Raw genomic sequence first — 19,186 nt, 5'->3', positions numbered from 1 at the left:
CGCAACAACGCAGGCGATGAAGGGAAACGCACAAAACACTCTCCCCGCTGAGCGAGCCCCGGGAGCCAGACTACAGAGCACGTTGCCCCCCCCCCCCCCCCTCCCACCCCGATGAAGGCCGTTCTCCCGTCGTTAAAAAGCTGTTTCGGTGGACTGGTCATTAAAAACGTGGCGAGCGGGGGCCCCGACGTGTCCGTCCGGAGGCACGATACTGGCCTCACCGCGTCCTTTAATCATGGAGAGCCGCCCGCCCACGCCGGGGTCACTTTCAACGAGCCGCACTCCAAACCGTTGTGAGTGTCCATTTGCGGGATGCAACTCTGAGTCCAATTAAATCCTGCACTTTCTAACCTGAGAGCGACGGGCCAATCTGACGCCCGGCTGCTGGATGGGGACGAGCGAGCGAGCGAGCCGGGCCGGCCGTCAAGGCCTCCTCCTCCTCCTCCTCCTCCTCGGGGGCCGCCGCGGTGAATAATGTGTTCTGATTTAACTTTAGCTTGGCTAAATAATCATTGAGAAGGGGGGCGAGAGATGGGTGGAAGCGAGCATCCAGAATCAGATACACAGACAGCAGGGAGAGATACGGCTACAGAGAGAGAGAGAGAGAGAGAGAGAGAGGACGGGAGCCACAATGACAGGACCCTTCATCCCTGGGACACACGAGTTATCAATCTGCTGTAAATGTCAGGCACTCGGATATGCCCTCATGAATGATGGATATCTGCCTTGTTTTGTTTTTTTTTTCTCCATCTTCTCTACATTGTATTATTGAGTCAGCGTCACCCTGGGCTTGGAGTCTATCTCGAGAGGTAATACTCCCTCCTCGCAGTGGCAGCTGTACCTGAATCCCAATCATGCCAGTGGACGAGGTGCAGTTGGAAGAAAAAGGGATAAAAGGGAGAGGATTGCGTGGGAGGAGAGCGCGTTGGCATTTGAGACACCTGGGTACTTTGCCGAGGACCCCCTTTGAGCACACCTCATTTCTAACCGCAGACCCCCAATTAGCTCTTACGAAATGCTCAAAGTGAAACTTTGAACAAACTTCATCGTCATTGTGGGTAACATCATTTCTGAAAAAAGTATGTATGTGGACATGATGACAATGAAAAGGAAGCAAGCCAGAGTTTACAGTAGACTGCTGGGCAACAGCAACAAACCAAGTCTCCACAGGAAACCTGATAGAGATCAGGAGGGATTATTGCGGTGAGAATTTGAATGGTAGCTCAACTAAAGCGACTAAACAACTAACACACACACACACACACACACACATTTCAGTCTCTTCTCTGGCCCTAAGAACCTCTCAAATTCATTTTCACCATTCCCATATGTCATCGTGCACGCGGCGTTAATGGCTGGTATCACGTGGGCCCATCTGTTTATTTATGGCGCTGGTCTGACGCGCAAACTTTTAATTTCCGAGGGGGAGGATTAGTTATCACTTATTGATCAGAGACACCGATTTCAAACAAATTGGCTTCCGATCACATGTTAGTTATGGTTCCGAAGCGTCGTGGCAACGTGTCATTGGTGGCACGTTATCTGCTTCCCACACACACACACACACACACACACACACACACACACACACACACACACACACACACACACACACACACACACGAAGCTTAGTGAGTAAACTATAGTCTACGTGCAAAAAAAAAGTCAAAGCATAATGAACACATCACGGATGCCATGCCAGCCGAGCGTAAACACACCCAACACCCGGGAGGGTGAGGGGGGGGGGGGTGCAGACCACCGTGAGCGCCCCCCGGCGCGGCGTCCCTCTGTCCCGCTTACCTTGAGCTTGAATGGAGTGGAGGAGTACGTTACAGAATAGAATCCATGCGGCACGCCACATCGATCTGCTCCGGGAGTCCGCGAACATCGTCGTCGCCCCCCCCCCCGAAAAAAAAACAATACCGGGTGGACTGGACAACAAGTGCCCGGTTTGTGCTTGTGGGTCAGGGGTTTCGGGGAGGATGCGGTGCTGCTTGTGTCCCCTGGTCCCGGTGGGGTTTTCCGCGGTCTGGGAGCCCCGCTGGCGACACGGACCGGGCCAAAGCGCGCAGATCCGGGAGCTGCTGCTTCGTCTCAGCCGTGCGTTCGCTATAACGGAGTCTGTGAGTTGTTTGGGTTAGTTCTGTTCCGTCGCCCGGTGTGGTATTTTCCGCGAAGCGCCAAGTGAGTGGGTTTCTCTGAAGTACTGGATGCAACTCAGTCGGGCGAAGTCCAAACCCAGCCCGCGTCTCGCCGCACCTGTAAGGAGACTCTCTGCGCCTCGTACTTTTTCATCCGCACTTCCAAGCGTCCTTGAGATGCAGTCTCCTCTTTTCCCCTGCCTCTTAGAACTTCAAACTTCCACCTCGCCGTTGTCCTGGACCAGAGCAGCGGCAGTTGGGTCTATCCAAAAGCACCGGACAGACTTTACCTCGAATCCTGCCCGCCACGGCGCGCCGTCATGGATGGCGTCTCATCCTCTTGACAGGAGCACCGAGAAGAACTTCGACGAGGGCAGCAGAGGGGGGCGGAGGAGGCTCAAACTCTAACTCAGTCACGCCGTCATGGCTTGGAACCCGCCGTGGAGGAGAGCGCGCCCGGAGTGCGGCGTCGGAGGAGGAGGAGAAAGGAGGAGGAAAAGGAGGACGAGTCCCGGGGTTCTGTGATGAGGGGAACGTTTCGGATCCGACGCGCTGGCGGCACAGCGCAGGTCGCCACCATGCGGCCGGCCGCAAAAACACACTCCCCGGGTCTAACCGAGCCGAGCACGAGGGGTTCTCCACTTTGGGGATTTTTATTGATATCCACGCCGCAGAAAAAGGTGGCATGAATAAAGAACTTTGTTTAAACGATTTTAGGAGCACGTGCTCTGCTCGTGCCACCAGGGGCCTGGAGTGGTGCTTTGGGTGCCATTGTAATATTATGTGGGGATTTACAATGTGCCTGAAATGTATTGAACCTGCTGGTGTTTTTCTTAGCTCATTGCCTCATCAAATGGATTTATATTGAGGCTTAATGTCCTTAGCGTGTTAGTGCTAGAGCCTTTCCAAGCATGCTTGTATTTGTATTTTTTTCCTCAGTTGAGCCTATGGAAATCGGTAATTCCCCCCACGCTGTTTGGAGGTGCATGACACAGGCAGAAAGAGACACCAATGGCTGTCTTAAGTCTTTTTACGCATGGGCTGGAACCGCTGCACGTTATCTTGTCCGTGTTCTGCCCGCGTTGGAGAAGAGGGAGGACAGGGAGATGGAGAGGTTGAGAAATGAATGGGGGGGGGGGCGGAAGGAGGAAGAGCAGAACAAGAGAGGTAGAGAAGAGAAGAGAGGGAGGAGGTGATGGAGAGTGACTGAGAAAATGCTGTTTCCGAAATGACAGTATCAGTAAAGTGGAGGCTGAGGGAGAGAATGAGAGCGCATGACGGAGCAAATGTTCCCGTCTTGAAAATGACAGTGCCTCTCCGGGAGAAAGCAGGAGTGTTAATGTCAGTAATGTTTTATGCTTTGTTTTTGTTTTTTTTTATCCAGCAAATGGAATGTACACATAAGCCACCACAGGGCATCAAAGAAACAATGCACTGTGGTAAAAAGCTTGATTTTCACTTCTTGGTTTTCTCGCTCTTACTCAACGATGTCATACCTTGCGCGAAATAATTCGAGAGTTAACATCAGTGAAAAGCAGGACGGAGCGCTTCCTTGGTTTGTGTGACTTCAAGATGTATTCACTTCAGTGAGAGATCTTTCTATTTGGTCCTAGAATTAACCAAACAACTGGTATTGATGGTTCAGAGGTACCCAAAGCAGACAGCAATTATTTTTGAGCTATTCTGACATTTGCCCTGGGCATCCATATTTAACACCTCAAACCAAAACATGGGATGCCATTTTTGGTACATCAGTGGAGGCACTAACAAGTGCAAAGACATCTGGAAGTAATTGGAGCAAACCGGCCTGATCTCACGTAATTACGGGAAAGGACCGTGACCTCTTAGCAGCTCATTCCTTGATGAGTTGTAGATAATGTGTTACAATGTTGCCCCGGCGTCACAGGAAAGATACACGCATTCATAAATGCATTCTTTGGAGGCGGTTGTTGTGGATGGAACTTCCCCCCCGGAGGTGAATGGTTGTGTCTCCGGGGGAACTACAGGTCCACACTTACAGAGCATAACATTTAGAAGGCGTATGTTTAGTAACACGTTTGGTAGACTTAACTTTATCGAAACCATGATATTTCCTTTTCACATAAAGGCCAATTACAATAAAGATCTGTCATAGTCTCCGTCTCCCTCCCCTTGAGCTTTGCTGACCACCTCGATAGCCTCAGTATGCACAAACACGCTGGTCAGTTTACTCCTCGGGGGCTTAGGAATCAGTAAGAGCACGCTTGGTGCCTGATTTATGCCCCTGCGACATTGCACCTATGCACGCAAGGTAAAACGGTACAGCAGCAGGCAAATTGCTGGGATTCTTTTTTTTTTTGGGACCCTTCTCAGCCGATCGTGTATAGCCGGACATAAGGAAGTATATTGCTAGCAAAAAATACAAGAATCATGAAAGAATGAATACATTTAGTTGTAGTTGTCGTTTGTTGTTGTTGTTGTTATGATGAATTTGAGGTGCTTTACCACAAATGCCTCCTCCGGTCAAGTTAAGCCAATGAGGAAGTGACTTAAACTGGCATTTTTTCATGCATGAGAAATGACCTGACTTGATTTAAACTCTGTAAAGATTGTAAACATGAGATCATGGTGTCAATCATCAGTTCTTCTTTGACACAGTAGGAATTTTATTTGGTAAACTATGGTCCATTGAGTAAAATAGAACACAATACACTTAAAGCTGTAATGCAGTGCTACCTAACGATGGAAAAAATGCCATTACAGTTTACATCTTTAATCCTTCAGATGAAATTAGAGGCTTAAAAATAGCAGTCCAAAAAAACCAATCATTTATTTAATAGGATATTGAGAGTTTGATGTTACAGGTTCAGATTGCTGCAATAATGAAAAAGTATCGTAGATTAATGACATCCTGGGCTGAGTATACTCAACAACTCAACTGAGTACCCTTGCGGAATATTGTCTTTGGTGAAAACTTCAAATTGACAACCTCTAAAATGACTGCATTGCATTTGCAAAAAAAGAACCAATTAAAAAAAAAAAACTTTTTATTTATGGGAGGATCTTTAATCACAGGCATTCTGGCAGATGGAGATAAGTAAAAGAAAAATCCAACTGTATTCATCAGAGAGAGAGAGTGAGATCAGTCAAAAAGCACAGAGAGGAAAGAGGAGCAGAACTGTTTGTGTGAGAGAGACAGATGGTCAAAATAGAAAAAGAAATATGTTGAGCAATAATGCGCCAACCTTGGCGAAGAAAGGCCTATAACACAGAAAGTAAGGTAAAGAGGTTAGGCGTAGGAGTTAGAAAAGAAAAAAAAAAGGCAAAGAGTTTTAAGGGAGTGATGTGGTCTGAGATACAAACAAGAGAAACGGAAGAACTGGACTAATGGCACATCAGGCTGCTTGTTGTTTCTGATTTGGCCAAATACTCCACTCGCCCGGCTCTACCCAGAGGTGCACTTTGTAATCAAAAGCCTTCAAGAAGCTGAGTGCATGGATACGACCATGCGGCACCTGAGCAGCGGTTGCACTTGAGTGCATCACCCTCGGATCAGCGTACGCACATCGCTCCCTTTCTCGCGCATTCAACAGGATGCAAAATAAATCAGCACGCGTTTTAAGCAACATCAAAACAGGATTTTACCTCCAAGTTGTACTGACTCAGCCAGGAAGATTTGTCCTGTTTGTAATCGTCCTGCAAGATCGATCCAAATGTGGATCAGGGTTTTATTGTTCAATGTTGGATCACACGGATTTCAAAAAGCTAGGCAGGCTGCAGCAGTGCTTTAATCGTTAATGGCATACATTACTCCATCAGGTCTTGAAATTAAAAAATCTGCCTGCCTCAACACTGAGAAAATCCGGAAAAAAAATTGAAAGCTAGTGGAAACTAATCAGCTATTCTCCGCCTGGATGCGGATTCAGATGAGTTAAGGTAAAACAGCCGTGGTATGGATACATGTTTGCGACTCACACCGATGCGTGCACCACACAAAGATGTGCACACAAACCAGCAAGCTGCGACTGACAGATTGTGCGGGCCACAGTGGTGCAGCCCGCATGTAGCTTGCGAATCCTCCTTCGTCTCTTATCGCGGAATATGAAGCTATGCCAACAGTGAAATGAAGCATCTTTTTTCAGGTCCAGATTAAATCCTGGGATACGAGCCCATCTCACGGAGCTGAAGTGTAACTCTACTGGCCAGACATTCTGTCTCAAACGCCTCTGTGTTAACGGGATGCCAAACACTGACGCCGCCTGAGTTACCGGCTCTTCCTTAACCCTCGTTTACAAGCCATTGCAAGAAGCGGCATGAGGGTATGCGGAAAAACCCAGGGACACACTCATGGGGTTCATCTCGTTGAGGCACCTTGGGTCAAATATCGGTCGATGCAGAGCTCTAATTGGTGCAAAACGTCGAACTCCCGGGCACCTATTTCAGATGCTCACCCACCTACTGATATGCGTTCGGGTCGGTGCCTGAAGCCACAGAAGTCACTCCCTCCGCGACTCGCTGCTGCAATTGACGTACATTTATGTTGGAGTCTCGACCCTCACCTCACACACCCATCCAAGGCGTTGAAGGCGGCGCTGTGTGCTAAGTTGCAGAGTTTCTCCCACATATCTCTGGAAAATGACTTACCGGGCCTCATGCGAGAACGTTTTCACTTTTCCTTGAGTGAAAGCATGAACATGATGGATACAACCTGGGTGCAAATAAGAGGGCCTATTATGAGAATTTTAAAATTAGCGTGATTAATGCCCAAAATAATACTACATATAAGTCTAGACCTCCCGCCCAATATGGTATGCCCTACTTTCAGAGAGCCATAAAGGAGAGTTTATCACTTTTAAACACCATCGGAAACGGACATTAAAAGGACATGCTAAAGCCAAGAAATGGGAAAAAAAAATTCAAAGTGCTGTTAATGTCACCTGAGGGTCGTACTGTCAGTGAAATGAAGAGGAAATGGTTCCATGTCTCACCACAGCTAAGTGATCGATGTCAGCACGAGATGGGGTCAAAAAATTGACCTTTCCTAGTTTGAGAGTTTCATATTGAAGTGTTGTTGTTGTTATGCACACACACAAAAGTTATTAAAAGAAATGCTGACATTGTTACACTAATCAATAATTCTAGAGCCTACAATTAATTGAAGAGTGTAGGGTTCAACCTCAAAATTGGTTTCAAGGTAGTATATATCATGTATATATAGTATGGAGTAGATATTAGGTATAAGATGGTGAACACACTTGCATAGCGCCTTTCTTGTCTTCCCACCATTAAAAGTTCATTACTCCACAGGCTACTTTCTAAATCACACACATTGGTACACTGATGACAGCGGCTTCCCTGCAAGGTATCAGCTGCTCATCAGGACAAAACTCATTTACATCACCATTGAAACACCGAGGCCACAGCCTTTGGGAGCAGTTTCAAAGTAAAAAAAACGTAAAGCACATTAGTCGACAAGTCTGTAATTCTCTTAAACTGTATTCATCCCAGAGGAAAAAAAAATCAAAATTGATAAAAGCATTAACTTCTCTTAAATCACTGTTACAATACACTTCAGGACAAGTGATTCCAGCATAGTTTTTTAAAGGTGTCCTTAAAGAGGTAATTTACCCATTAGGAGAGTACTTTACTTTTCAAATGTGTCTGTTAGCGCTCAGATTGTTTCGTGTCAAACAGTTTCCGCTCTGGTAACTGTGACCTACGTTTTTTTTCTTCTTCTCTCTGAGGAATTTCACATATTGAGTGTTTGAAGGTTAAACATGCATTCGTGAAATATTAAATGCTCCCCGATGTGTTTGGGCACCATGTCCACATGGGCAGTGAGAGAAAATAATAAAAAGAAATTTAGTAAAAAAAATCTTGTACATGCAGCCAAGCAGTTTTTGCCTTCAAATTCATCCGCGGACCTCTCCCAGTCCTATTTAATGCCCCCCCCCTCCCCCATGCCCACCGTGCTAAACTCACGTGTGGATTAATACACATGTTATTTTGTTTTGAATCCTATTTTATTGCAACCTGTTCGTGTCCTTGGCTTACATATCACACTAAATGTGTGATCACAGATTTGAATTAAATAATACATTTTGTATTAACCTGCATTCAGTGTTAAATGTCACCATATACAGTAAAACAAATTGAAAAGAGCTTGGCTAATGGTGAAAAAATAATTATGTTCCATAAGCCATTTATTATTTCACATTTGTTGTCACTATAGTAAGGCAGCTTCATCATTACCGGTTCGAATCGTACACATTGGCTGAAGGAAGAAATTTAATCAATATGCTAGTCTGGGTAATGATGTGAAAAGGCAGAAAAACACAGGACAAGAAACTGTATTCCTTCTCTCTAAAGATAATAAATAACAGCGGTGAATTTCACAGGGAGAAATTCTTCTTGTGATAGCAAGTCAAATTTCCAACCAAAGCTGCAAGAATCCTTTAACGAAGCATGAAGAATGAATTGAGTGCAAATTAGGGAAAACTGCATCGGGAGATCTGGACTGAGCGCAGTGGAACCCTCTCAAAAGGGAGTAAAAGTAGATCTTATTTCTAACTTCTAACTCATGATACCACAGACACTCTTTTATGTTCCCTTCTGAGCTATCGACACGCTCACTGATCTCACTCCATTTATAGATACTGATATTTCACCCCACCTATATGTGGAGGCATGTGATATAAAATCTAGCATGCTCTTCATTTAAGCCCACACAGTCCACCTTCCCTCCTCTGCACCAACAATAACGCATGAGAGAGGCAAATTTAGGAGAAAAAAAACTGTTTTTATTTAACCATGCTGCATGTGCACCATGTTCGAAACCACAAGCGGTAGATTGCTGTGGAGATTTACAGGAGGCAGCGAGTATATTCTGAATTTCCACGAGCCAAGCCCACATCCACCAGCCCCGCGGCGAGCGGAGAACGGGCTCGTGATGCAGAGGTGCAGATGTCACTCACCCGGTGGCAGCCACGAGCAGCCGTGACATAGGCATTGACTTTCTGAATGTCACAGACGTGTGGACCTTTCACGTAGCCAAGGTCCTCTTGAGCCAATATCAACAGATGCTCGGCAGCGAGCCGGACCAGAATCCCCCGCGCCTTTTGTTGTAGGCCGGCACTTTTACACTTTCCACTCTGGAATTTTCCGATCAAGACAGGCATCAACATAGCACTCACATCAGCATGAACCACCGCTAAGTTCCCTGCAAGTATACATTTGGTGTACATGTTACGTAACGTGTACTTCATGTCTTTTTTTAGATACTCCCTAAGCGACGGAGTTCAAGTGCCTCAGGGTCTTGTTCCCGAGTGAGGGGAAGATGGAGCGTGAGCTTGGCCGGAGAATCGGAGCAGAGGGGGCGTTGTGACGAAAATAGAGCTGAGCCGGAAGGCAAGGCTCTCGATCTACCGGTCAATCTTCGTACCTACCCTCACCTATAGGTCATGAAGGATGACCGAAAGAACTAGGTCACGGGTACAAATGGGTTTCCTCTGGAAAGTGGCTGGCGTCTCCCTTAGAGATTGTGTGAGAAGCTCAGCCATTCGCGCCGCTCCTTTGCGTTGAAAGGGAGCCAGTTGAGGTGGTTTGGGCATCTGGTAAAGGATGCCCCCTGGACGCCTCCCTTGGGAGGTGTTCCAGGCACCTCCAGCTGGAAAGAGGCCCCTGGGGGAAGACCCAGGACCAGGTGGAGAGATTATATCTCTGCACTGGCCTGGGAACGCTTTGGGATCCCCCCAGTCAGAGCAGGTAGATTTGGCTCAATGAAGAGAAGTTTGGGGTCCCCTGCTGGAGCTGTTGCCCACACAACCCTACCCAGGATAAGCGTTTGAAGATGGATGGATTTATATACTGGGACAATGTCATCCTGGGTGAAGGGCCATTGTGTTTTGCTCCACCTAACCACCCCAACGTCCTCCCCATGTAGATACGGTTATATCTGCATTTGGTATATGTACAAACTACAGTGGATTTCAGAGGTGGAGATTTTCCCAAACAACTTTACAATATTTTGCTTCTACATTTAATTCAAATTTGATCCAGAATGTGGATGGAACATATTGAAAACGCATGGGAGGAGTAAATTGAAGTGCAACGACAGAACACAGTGTCATTGTTGCTTGGCAGCCAATAGCCTGATTACACGGTTGGTTAGAAGCATGATAACCACAGGTTGAGCATCGCGATACACCAGGATCTAATGGAACTTGGCAAAACATGTTTGTTATCTTCTCAATCACAGTGATGGATCACCTTTGCTAACTCAATTAGACGCGTTGGGAGTCATTTGGCAGCCAGGCAGGTGTGGCAAAACTCATTTAAGAAAATGTGTTCACCACCGCGTGCGTGTGCATGTAAAAAATAGCCTCCAAGACGGAATGGAACGCGACTGCTTTCGTGGATGCAGGAGGCACAAAGATGAGGATATAATTCCTGTCATGCTGGGATGATCCTTTGTGCTTTCAGCATCATTTGGTAAGCCACTCACGTAAAAACCTGTGAGTGACAAGACCTCTGGTTTGACTCGTCAGCATCTCAGGGACGACTTTAGCAAACCTTCTCTGCTGCTGTATTTGCAGAAAGAACATCCAGCGAGGGAAGAGTGTACCCATCAAATCTCCCTGAACGTGATTGATGAGAAATGATTTCTCTCAGAATTCTTCAAGTCAAATGGAATCGGTAAACTCATTCTCTCTTTTCCTGCACTCTCAAGGTCTCAACAAGTATTTTTCGGGTAAACAATGCTCACTGGGTGCAGAGCAAAATCTTTACTCTGCTCAACTGTTCTCTCTGTTCCTCCTGCTCTCTAATACCTGCCAAAATTACATCTGGCTCATTTGTCTTGCTGCAGAACAAATATCTGGTGTTAATCAGTACAGATAAGAAGAAGAAGTAGAGACACTGTAGGGGGGCTCAACAAGACTCAGTGTTATTTCATGTCTCATCCTCTTCACGTCGGTACATCTGTTCCAGCTGTTCATTGCTCTCAGACATTTCCCATATCCGTCTCTGCTGCCTCTGTTTCCATTATCCACACAATGGTGGTAATGCCCACCTCATTAGGGTTAAACCTGGTCCCTGTGAAAGACAAGAATGCTATTTGTCGAGTTAATTTTACTGCCATGATCTACGTCATCCCGGTAAATATGTGACCACGCCTGCGCCCAAGATGTCTCTCCTGAAGCCCCAATGCAGATAGTCACGGCTTCTTGAGTTTACATTTTGGAGAAGATTCGACTGCCTTTAACGTCTCAGCCTTAAGATTCCAGCGGTGTTTTGCTGTTGTGCAAACAAGTGCTAACTCTAAAACGCATCCCCATGCAAATGTGCAGATTCCCATCAGTGGGCCTCTCAGAAAATGCTGGAAAAATGCTGCTCCAAGATTTGTCTTTTGATTAAATATGTAAATTCTATGTCAGAAAAAATTCTACCTCAACATTCCCGTCAAGGAAAGCATCAGCTATGATTTAGTATATGAGGATTATATTTGGTCATTTCCAAACCCACGGATTTGAAAAACATCAATGCCATATCTACATGTCTGTCCATCAGTCTTAGGAAGAAGGAATCTTAGAGACAGAGCGAGAGAGAAGGAGACAGAGAGAGAGAGAAAGAGAGAGAGAGAGAGGCGTGGGTCCTTGATCTCCTCAGGATTGGTTCACCTTAATTGCCATGTGTTGGCGCTTGGGTATACGCGCCAGCCTCCCTTTATCCACCCAAAGCCCCTCATTAAGAGCTGGTCGGACAGCCAGCTTGTTGCCGAGGTGAATGCTGGCTGGAAGGAGCGGTCTGGCATCCACATGCAGGTACAGAGCCGCCGGCTTTAATTGACAACAAGAGAAGAGAAGGCTCCGTGCTGTGCATGACATGACATAGCATAGCCGCCGCCGTCTCTCTCTCTCTCTCTATCACTCTCTCCCCCTTACTCTCTCTTTCTGATCTGCCTTAACCTGGTTAAGGGTTCATCTGACAACCCATCAGCTTCTCTGCTCTGTTTCAGCACTGAGCTGCGATTCTCTCTCTCTGAGTGAACGGAGCCTGGCGTGAGGTGAATTGTTTGATGGTGTTTTCTAGCTGAAAATTTTGTTTATTTTCGGGTCTTTATGGTGTGAATGTGTGGTGGTGTGTATGTTTGCGCGTGTTTGCAGCCGAAGGGCGCGCTGCACGCACCGATGGACCTCACGGGGCTACTGCTCGCGCCGTGCTTTGCGTGTTCCGTTGAGGACTGCGGCCTGGCCACGGGGGGGGGGGGGGGGGGGGGGGGGTCGGCGGGTCACGGCAGCGTGAAGTCCGCTGCACGGATGAACCACGTGGTGGTTATTTTCGTGGACAGCGTGGAGAAGGCGCGCAACGTGGTGGCGAGCGGCGTGGTGGTGCTCGGGTCGCTGGTGCCCGTTCTGCCTCTCGCCGAGCCGGCGGTCAGAGTCACGGTATCGAACGTTCCGCCGTTCGTACCGGACGATGTGCTGCTCGGCGACCTGGTGGAGCACGGGAAGGTGGTGTCTCAGATAAAGAAGGTGCCCTCGGGGTGCAGGTCTCACAGGAGACAGCTCCACATGGTCCTCACCAAGACCCAGGCTCTCAGCCTGGTGATCAAGGTGAGGATCGAGGGGTTTGAATACGTAATGCTTGCTACATCAGACCATGAGAAGTGTTTCCGTCGTGGTTGAGAGGGACATCTGGCGAGGACTCGTTGGACTCGAGGAGGAGATGGAGGAGGGGGGGTGGGCTTTAAGGTCTCCCACCTGAAGAGGAAATCAAGGGGCAGTAGAAGAGGCTCTCAGGCAAAGGGGGGGGGGCATCAAGCAGAGGGGAGGCGGGAAGTCCGTGTCCTCTTCGGGGTGGGGCTCTGCCATCAGCGTCTCCTCAGGTGGGACTGTCACCAGCAGGTACGGGGTGTGGCAGATGAAGGAGTTCCTGCTGGCCACTAATGAGAGGGGAGTGAGGCTGGAGGACTACTTCTCTGACCTGGAAAATTTGCTCCTTCCACCCGACACGGCAGCATGAAGAAGGGCGCTGGAGACGTCACCCAGCAGGAGGTCTTTAAACTGAGGGAGCTCCTCTTCAAGCTGAACCGGGAGGCGTCCGTCCGGCTGAGGAGGATCCTGAGCGGGGCGGCCCACCGACAGAGGAAGAGATGCTGGAGGAGTACGGCGGAGTCCAGATCGCCTAATTAATTACACTAGATACATTTTAAATGATATACCTGTTAGATTTTCCACATTGATATTGCTTCACGTAAAATAAAAACAATCTCTCTCTCTCTCTCTCTCTCTCTCTCTAACACAGAACCCACTTGTTATTGTCTTGATCAAATTCAAGTCACTCACTGTGCTTTCCAAATAAAGTCAGTGAATTCTGAAAATGATATGTACTGAAGCGATGTGAGGCTAGAGGAGGTGTCGGTAGTTTTTGTCCGTTTCCTTTTAATTGTAGCTGCTGTTTCTCAACATAAAGACCCTGGTGGATAATTTAATGCCAAAGGTTTGTATGGTGAATGCCTCCAAAGATAATCTCATGAGCCTCAGCTAGCGGTACCTTTGGAGATTAGCTAATCGGATTTCACCTCATGGATGGAAGAGGTGCAATCATCCAAAATCCAAAAGTGGAGCAACCCTAAGCCGCCTAAGGTGTTCCTTTGTTTCTGCCTGTCAGAAACCTTTAGAACTGCAAACAGCCAGATATTTAACTGTTATCAAGTCAAGAGATTTAACTCATCCTTATAGCAACAATCCAACATGTCCATACAAGCCTTACATGTGCTACAACTGCAGGAGAAGGACGCAAACAAAAGCTGTCTGACTTGTTCAGTCAAATGCTTTATCAAGCAAGAAGGTTTACAAACGGACGATACAACATACAAGCAGCTATCGGGCAAATAAAACGTCATGACACTTCTGAAACGCTACTGTTTCTTCTCTGAGGCTGTCATTTATTTCTCATACATCAGCCAATCACTCCTCCCTCATGCTCACTCATTATTTCCTTGCTGTCATTGTTCAGGGTTGTCAATCATGATACCAGTCGGTCGCTTCTGATCAATAAACAGTGGATTGAAACAATTACAATGGGAGCATGTCATATTGGTGCTCTTCTTAATGTGACCATCCCTCCTCCTTCCGTTTCATTTCCTGCTGCTGTTACGTGCCCCTCCACCACCCCATCATCATCAGAAGCTCAGGCTGCATCAACTCTTTTTCTAGCGGTCTCATCGGCCACCAGTGTCTAAACTCCACGGGGGGGGGGTTAACTTGATGCTGCTCAGGGCAGAAGCCCATGGATTAAAAAAATCTCTTTTGTAGATTCCAGGTGGCTATCTTCTGTAAAAAACTAAACCCACAAGTGAGTTAGTCATGGATTCACTTTTGGGAATAAAAAAGTTACAGAAACAAACAGATCTTTGATGCTTTCATGGCATCAATACCTGGTATAAGCATTATCACCACACTGAAACTTTATAAGGGTTTGAGAGACAGAAAGGTTGGATTGGGTTCAGCTGGAATGCCGTCCAATTCTACCTCAAGCATTTGGCTCGCAGCTTCATGAAATACAGAGCGGTTGGGCGCGAAACATCTAACTAATTAAATGTGTTTTGCCACTTCTTGACAGTGAGAAAAGGAACATAGTTTGATCTGAGCAGCTGCAAAGTGGGTTACTATTTTTTTTGCTAGGATCAAAGATCTGATATTTGGGTCCATTTTACCTCCATCTAAATAATTCATGAAATCTGCAGAACTCAATTGAGGAAAAGAGCTTTTCAATTAACGATGGAGTGGTGGGCGGGTATTTTTTTCTCATCTTGACAGAAAGCGAAGAGTGTCTATGAAAAGTTTATATTTTTTTAGTATCAACTTGAAACAGGCATTCATGACAAACATCATGAATGTGCAAGTAAGAAAATAAGAATCAGATAAAGTGAAAGAGGCATCTGATGCAGAAATCTGTTTTGTTTGGTACTGAAAGTTGAAGATAAGTATACTGCAGACGAATTCCTTCCCATTTTCGTCCTTATCCATATTTACTTGCAGCCTAGGTACTAGAATAAAGTTTTGCCATCAAACCTTTCAGTGAACCAGATTTCCACACCGTTGTATCTAAAACTTGCAAATTCTGCATTGTCACATGCATTCGGGTGTTTCAGATTGAGCTAAATAATGCTTCAACTACTTGTGTTACCTAATGTTGTTAGGGTTAGGAAAACATCTTGGCATTGGTTTGAATCCGTATGATTCACATAGAACACAAGCACCAGTCTCCTGAAAGAAAAGTCCAGTGTGGGCCCCAGTTGCCAAACCCATTCTCCTCCCTTTCTAAGGCTCTGGTTAGAAAGATGTTTGCGATACAGTGATTGTTAATAAAGGAACATCATTCTTAGGCGGCCGAGCTCTCGCTTACTGTATGCGATGCGTACACATGCAGATTGTACATCAAGTTAGTTTATCTGAGACCACTCTTTGCAATTTCCCTCCTTGCATCAACTGGGTGCAATAACGGCCCACGTGAAGCAGATAATTAAGGCTTTGACTGGCAATACGAAGGTTACTAAAAAGCCAACAGTAGAATCTAATCTAAAATGGTACATCAAGGAGCATGTGAGTTTGGTTATTATTTTAAAGCTCAACAAAGATATAAAATAGAATAAAGGCTTGTGGACTTGAAGCAAGAACTTTCAAAACTAAAATCTGATGGTTTATGTTTAAAAAATATTTTGTTCCCTCGGCCCAAAAAAAGGAATGAACTATTGGTGAAGCTATTGGTTATCATGTTGGTCTGCAGGGAATAACGAATGTGAGGTTTGTGAGGGATCCGTTCATTTATTCCTTAATTACAATTACAAAACCTGTTCCTTGTTTGTTACCCTTTGGAACATATGCTCCTTCACAGTGCCAGGAAAGGAACACTAAGCGTGGAGTTAGGTGGAGCCGACGCGTGCGCCTACGCAATGACAAATGTACGCTAAAAGGGAGCACAGAGCTTCCAATGAGCAAGTATGATTATTTTAATATTTCATACTATCAACTTGTGTACACTTTTATCCCTTCTGTTCTTAAACAACAATTAATCAGATTGTTTGTGTTTCATTCTAATGATTTTTCTTCAAAAAACATGTGGCGTGATGGGTGAGCAGAGCAGTAAATGTGTGTATATAATTGTGTAGAATATGTGGGTGTGCAAAGGATTCCTGGGTCCTGGGGTTTGAGTGAGTGGGTGGACGGCGGCGGCCTGCGCAAATACTAAGTAATTTTGTTTTTGATAACGGGTTGGAATACTCTAACCTCTATCTGAAATTATTTTTTTATTTTAGTTTTAAATCATCTTTCCTGCTCCAACCCCCTTTTTCCTTTCTGTGTTTGAACTGCCTCAGAGAAAACTGAGTAAATGTTTATCATTTCTTTAATTAAGTCTGAACAGTTGTCTCCACTAACAAAGTATATTGTATACTCTCTTGTTTCACTCATACTTGAATTTTCTCTATAAAGTTCTTCATCAATTTTGAAATTGTATTATCGCCTGCAAAAGAAGCTAATGTTCTATCTCTGGTTTATATTTTAATTAGTTTAACTATGCACACATGCAGATCTATTAACTATGCAGAAAACACCTCATTTGTTTCCACCAAAATGCCACAAAAACAGTTGCCTTCTGCTTTAAAGGCTCTGTTGTTGCAAATTCATGTCTACTGTATGCGCATTTGTGCTTTTACTTTATTCTTTTTTTTGCCTAATTAATTGTGAACTAGAATGTATATTATTCTCTATTATTCTGTATTCTCTGAAGGTCAGGTAAACTTTCTAAAGGTTTACCATTCAGCTCAGTAGAGCGCGACACATGAGTCCCTTACAGTTGTTATTTTGATGAAGAAAACCGAAATAAAATATGTACAGTATGTTCCTGTGACCCTGGTGAAGTACCCAATACATTCTGCTGCAGTAAACACATATCACACACTCATGCGAATTATTATTCTGCCTAAAATTGTCATTAAAAATTGTTTTTTCTTTGATCTCATGTCAGGCAACACTAAGTCGGAAATCCGCAGATTGACAAATTACAGATCCCAATTATCTGCTGCAACTGAAGGTGCGTTCAAAAAAATCCAAAAGCCCACCGCTAAGTAAATAATTAGCCTTAATTAGATATATTTGATGTAAGGCTACAAGAAAAAAAAAAGTATAGAATAATAAGAGAGGCAAAGCACTCAACGCTGATCCCTGTAGAAACTAAGAAAACACAAACATGAACCCACAAAGAGATATACAACTGTCTCTTTGGTTCATAAACACTTAAATGAATCAGGAACGTGAAAAGAAAAAATATTACAAGATAGTCCAATAGAAGGAAGTATATTCTGCCTTTGATGATGGCGCTATCAGAGGAATCAGCGAAGGGAAAAAACGTATTCTGAGGGAGGACATGGATGTCTCTGCCAAACTGTGATGGTTGTGGAGACATCTGACAATAGAGCAAAGAGGCTCTGTCTACCCAAGTGTTTTCTACTTGGCGTACCTCCAGAACCCTAACTTCAGTCTGCTTCACCCTTTGAGGGTATATTGCTGCGTACCAGAGGATGCGCAGTGTAGAAATTGGTGCAACCTGGACGAGTGACGCGTTCAATGCTTTAAAAAAAAAAAAGTTGGAAAAAGCAAGCTAGTTGAGTCCAGTCAGCGCCGGGGGCGGGGCTTCAGGGTTCTACGCATCGAGTCCTCAATGCCGTTTCACATTGAATCATTGACTGGAGTTCACTCTCAGATACACTAAAGTTACTACCAAGCTATGGCTCACTTCCCTTGGGTCAACGAATGAGGATGAGAATTCAGGCATTCACGCATCGTGAACAAAGAGGCAGACTTTAACTAGAGGCAACCTCACGATGGAGGAAGAGGAATGTTTCATCCTCTGGGGACCAAGAATTTTAAAACAATCATTGACATCTTCCCATCACATCATTTTATTCTACAGCCGTCTTGTGGCAAGATAATATGGAACTCCAGAGCACATTTTAAATGGAGAAGAAATATTCACTGAATCCAAATTACACGGAGGAAGCAGTTTCTTTGGTCACATCTCAGGGAGATTCAAACAATTTGATGTTTATCACGTGGCCGCAAAGCTAAGCTACATTGTACAGAGCTCCGTGAAGTTGATGAGTAATAGTTCATCATATCTGTTCATTTGCTTGTTGGTGTAGTTTTGTTATTTATTCTGATTAGCAGGAGTTGTGAGAGCAATTGCTGAACACGGGGGAATAAATTGCATGCTGTGAGTAATTTATCTACGGTCATTGATAGGTTCATTTTCACCGACACGTTTCCCATTATTATTCCTATGCTCCCATTGTTTTTCGACATTACATTTTAATACATTTGATATACCAATTCAAAAGACAAATGAGAAATGTCAACCAAATGAAGTATTTTAAAAATAAGTAAAATACACATGTCACATGTCCTAATTGTAAAAAGCGCTTTGTGCTTTGATGAAGAGGAAACATCCATTTGCACTAGCTGTCTATTTGCTGATGTTTCAAGGCAGTAAGTAACTGTTTTTCACCAAATAAATGAAAATCTCCATTGCTAAAATATGCCTTACTAGTCACTAATTAAGTAATAAACTGAATAGCCTAGTGTGATATTAACATCTAATATTGCATAACCATGACAAGATGAGGTTATTTAGGAATAAAGTGACACCATGGTCTGCAGGGTGAATTACATCACAGACAAATAGATGCACATATTTTCCAGAGAGAGAGACAACACGCCATGAACATCGGCAACACTAGCATCAATGGGATTGAGAAATGAGTCTCTTAATGTACTGATTCAATGTTGAAAAGGTGAGGTAAAAGTTTACAGTGGTATACCAATGGATGTCTTCTTTGTGAAAACAGCATGTGCTCTCACAACGGGATGACCCTGAATAAGTCCCTGACCTCGCGTTGACATTCTAAATAATACGTTCAATGCTACATTTTCTTCTCCCCTGCCTGCATAACTGATCCATCCTGTTTCCAAATGAACTCATACGGAATACAAATTTAAATGATTGAA

The 19,186-nt window shown here is 44.9% G+C and overlaps 2 protein-coding genes across 3 annotated transcripts in view; one reads left to right on the top strand and one right to left on the bottom strand.

Moving 5' to 3' along the window:
• sdk2b (sidekick cell adhesion molecule 2b) overlaps nt 1-2,576 on the bottom strand; it is a 187,677-nt gene extending 185,101 nt beyond the window's left edge. The window contains exon 1 of the mRNA XM_062560247.1: nt 1,801-2,576. Within this exon, the coding sequence (XP_062416231.1) occupies nt 1,801-1,888 (88 nt within the window). The 5' untranslated portion in view covers nt 1,889-2,576. The remainder of the gene's footprint in view (nt 1-1,800) is intronic.
• rpl38 (ribosomal protein L38) overlaps nt 1-19,186 on the top strand; it is a 420,537-nt gene that overhangs the window by 275,448 nt on the left and 125,903 nt on the right. The gene's annotated exons all lie outside the window — the stretch shown is intronic.

Source organism: Pungitius pungitius, chromosome 21, assembly GCF_949316345.1.
Source record: "Pungitius pungitius chromosome 21, fPunPun2.1, whole genome shotgun sequence".
In the NCBI taxonomy this organism is placed as follows: Eukaryota; Metazoa; Chordata; class Actinopteri; order Perciformes; family Gasterosteidae; genus Pungitius; species Pungitius pungitius.
The sequence above is the reverse complement of the archived record's forward strand: the minus strand, read 5'-3'. Positions and strand labels throughout refer to the sequence as shown.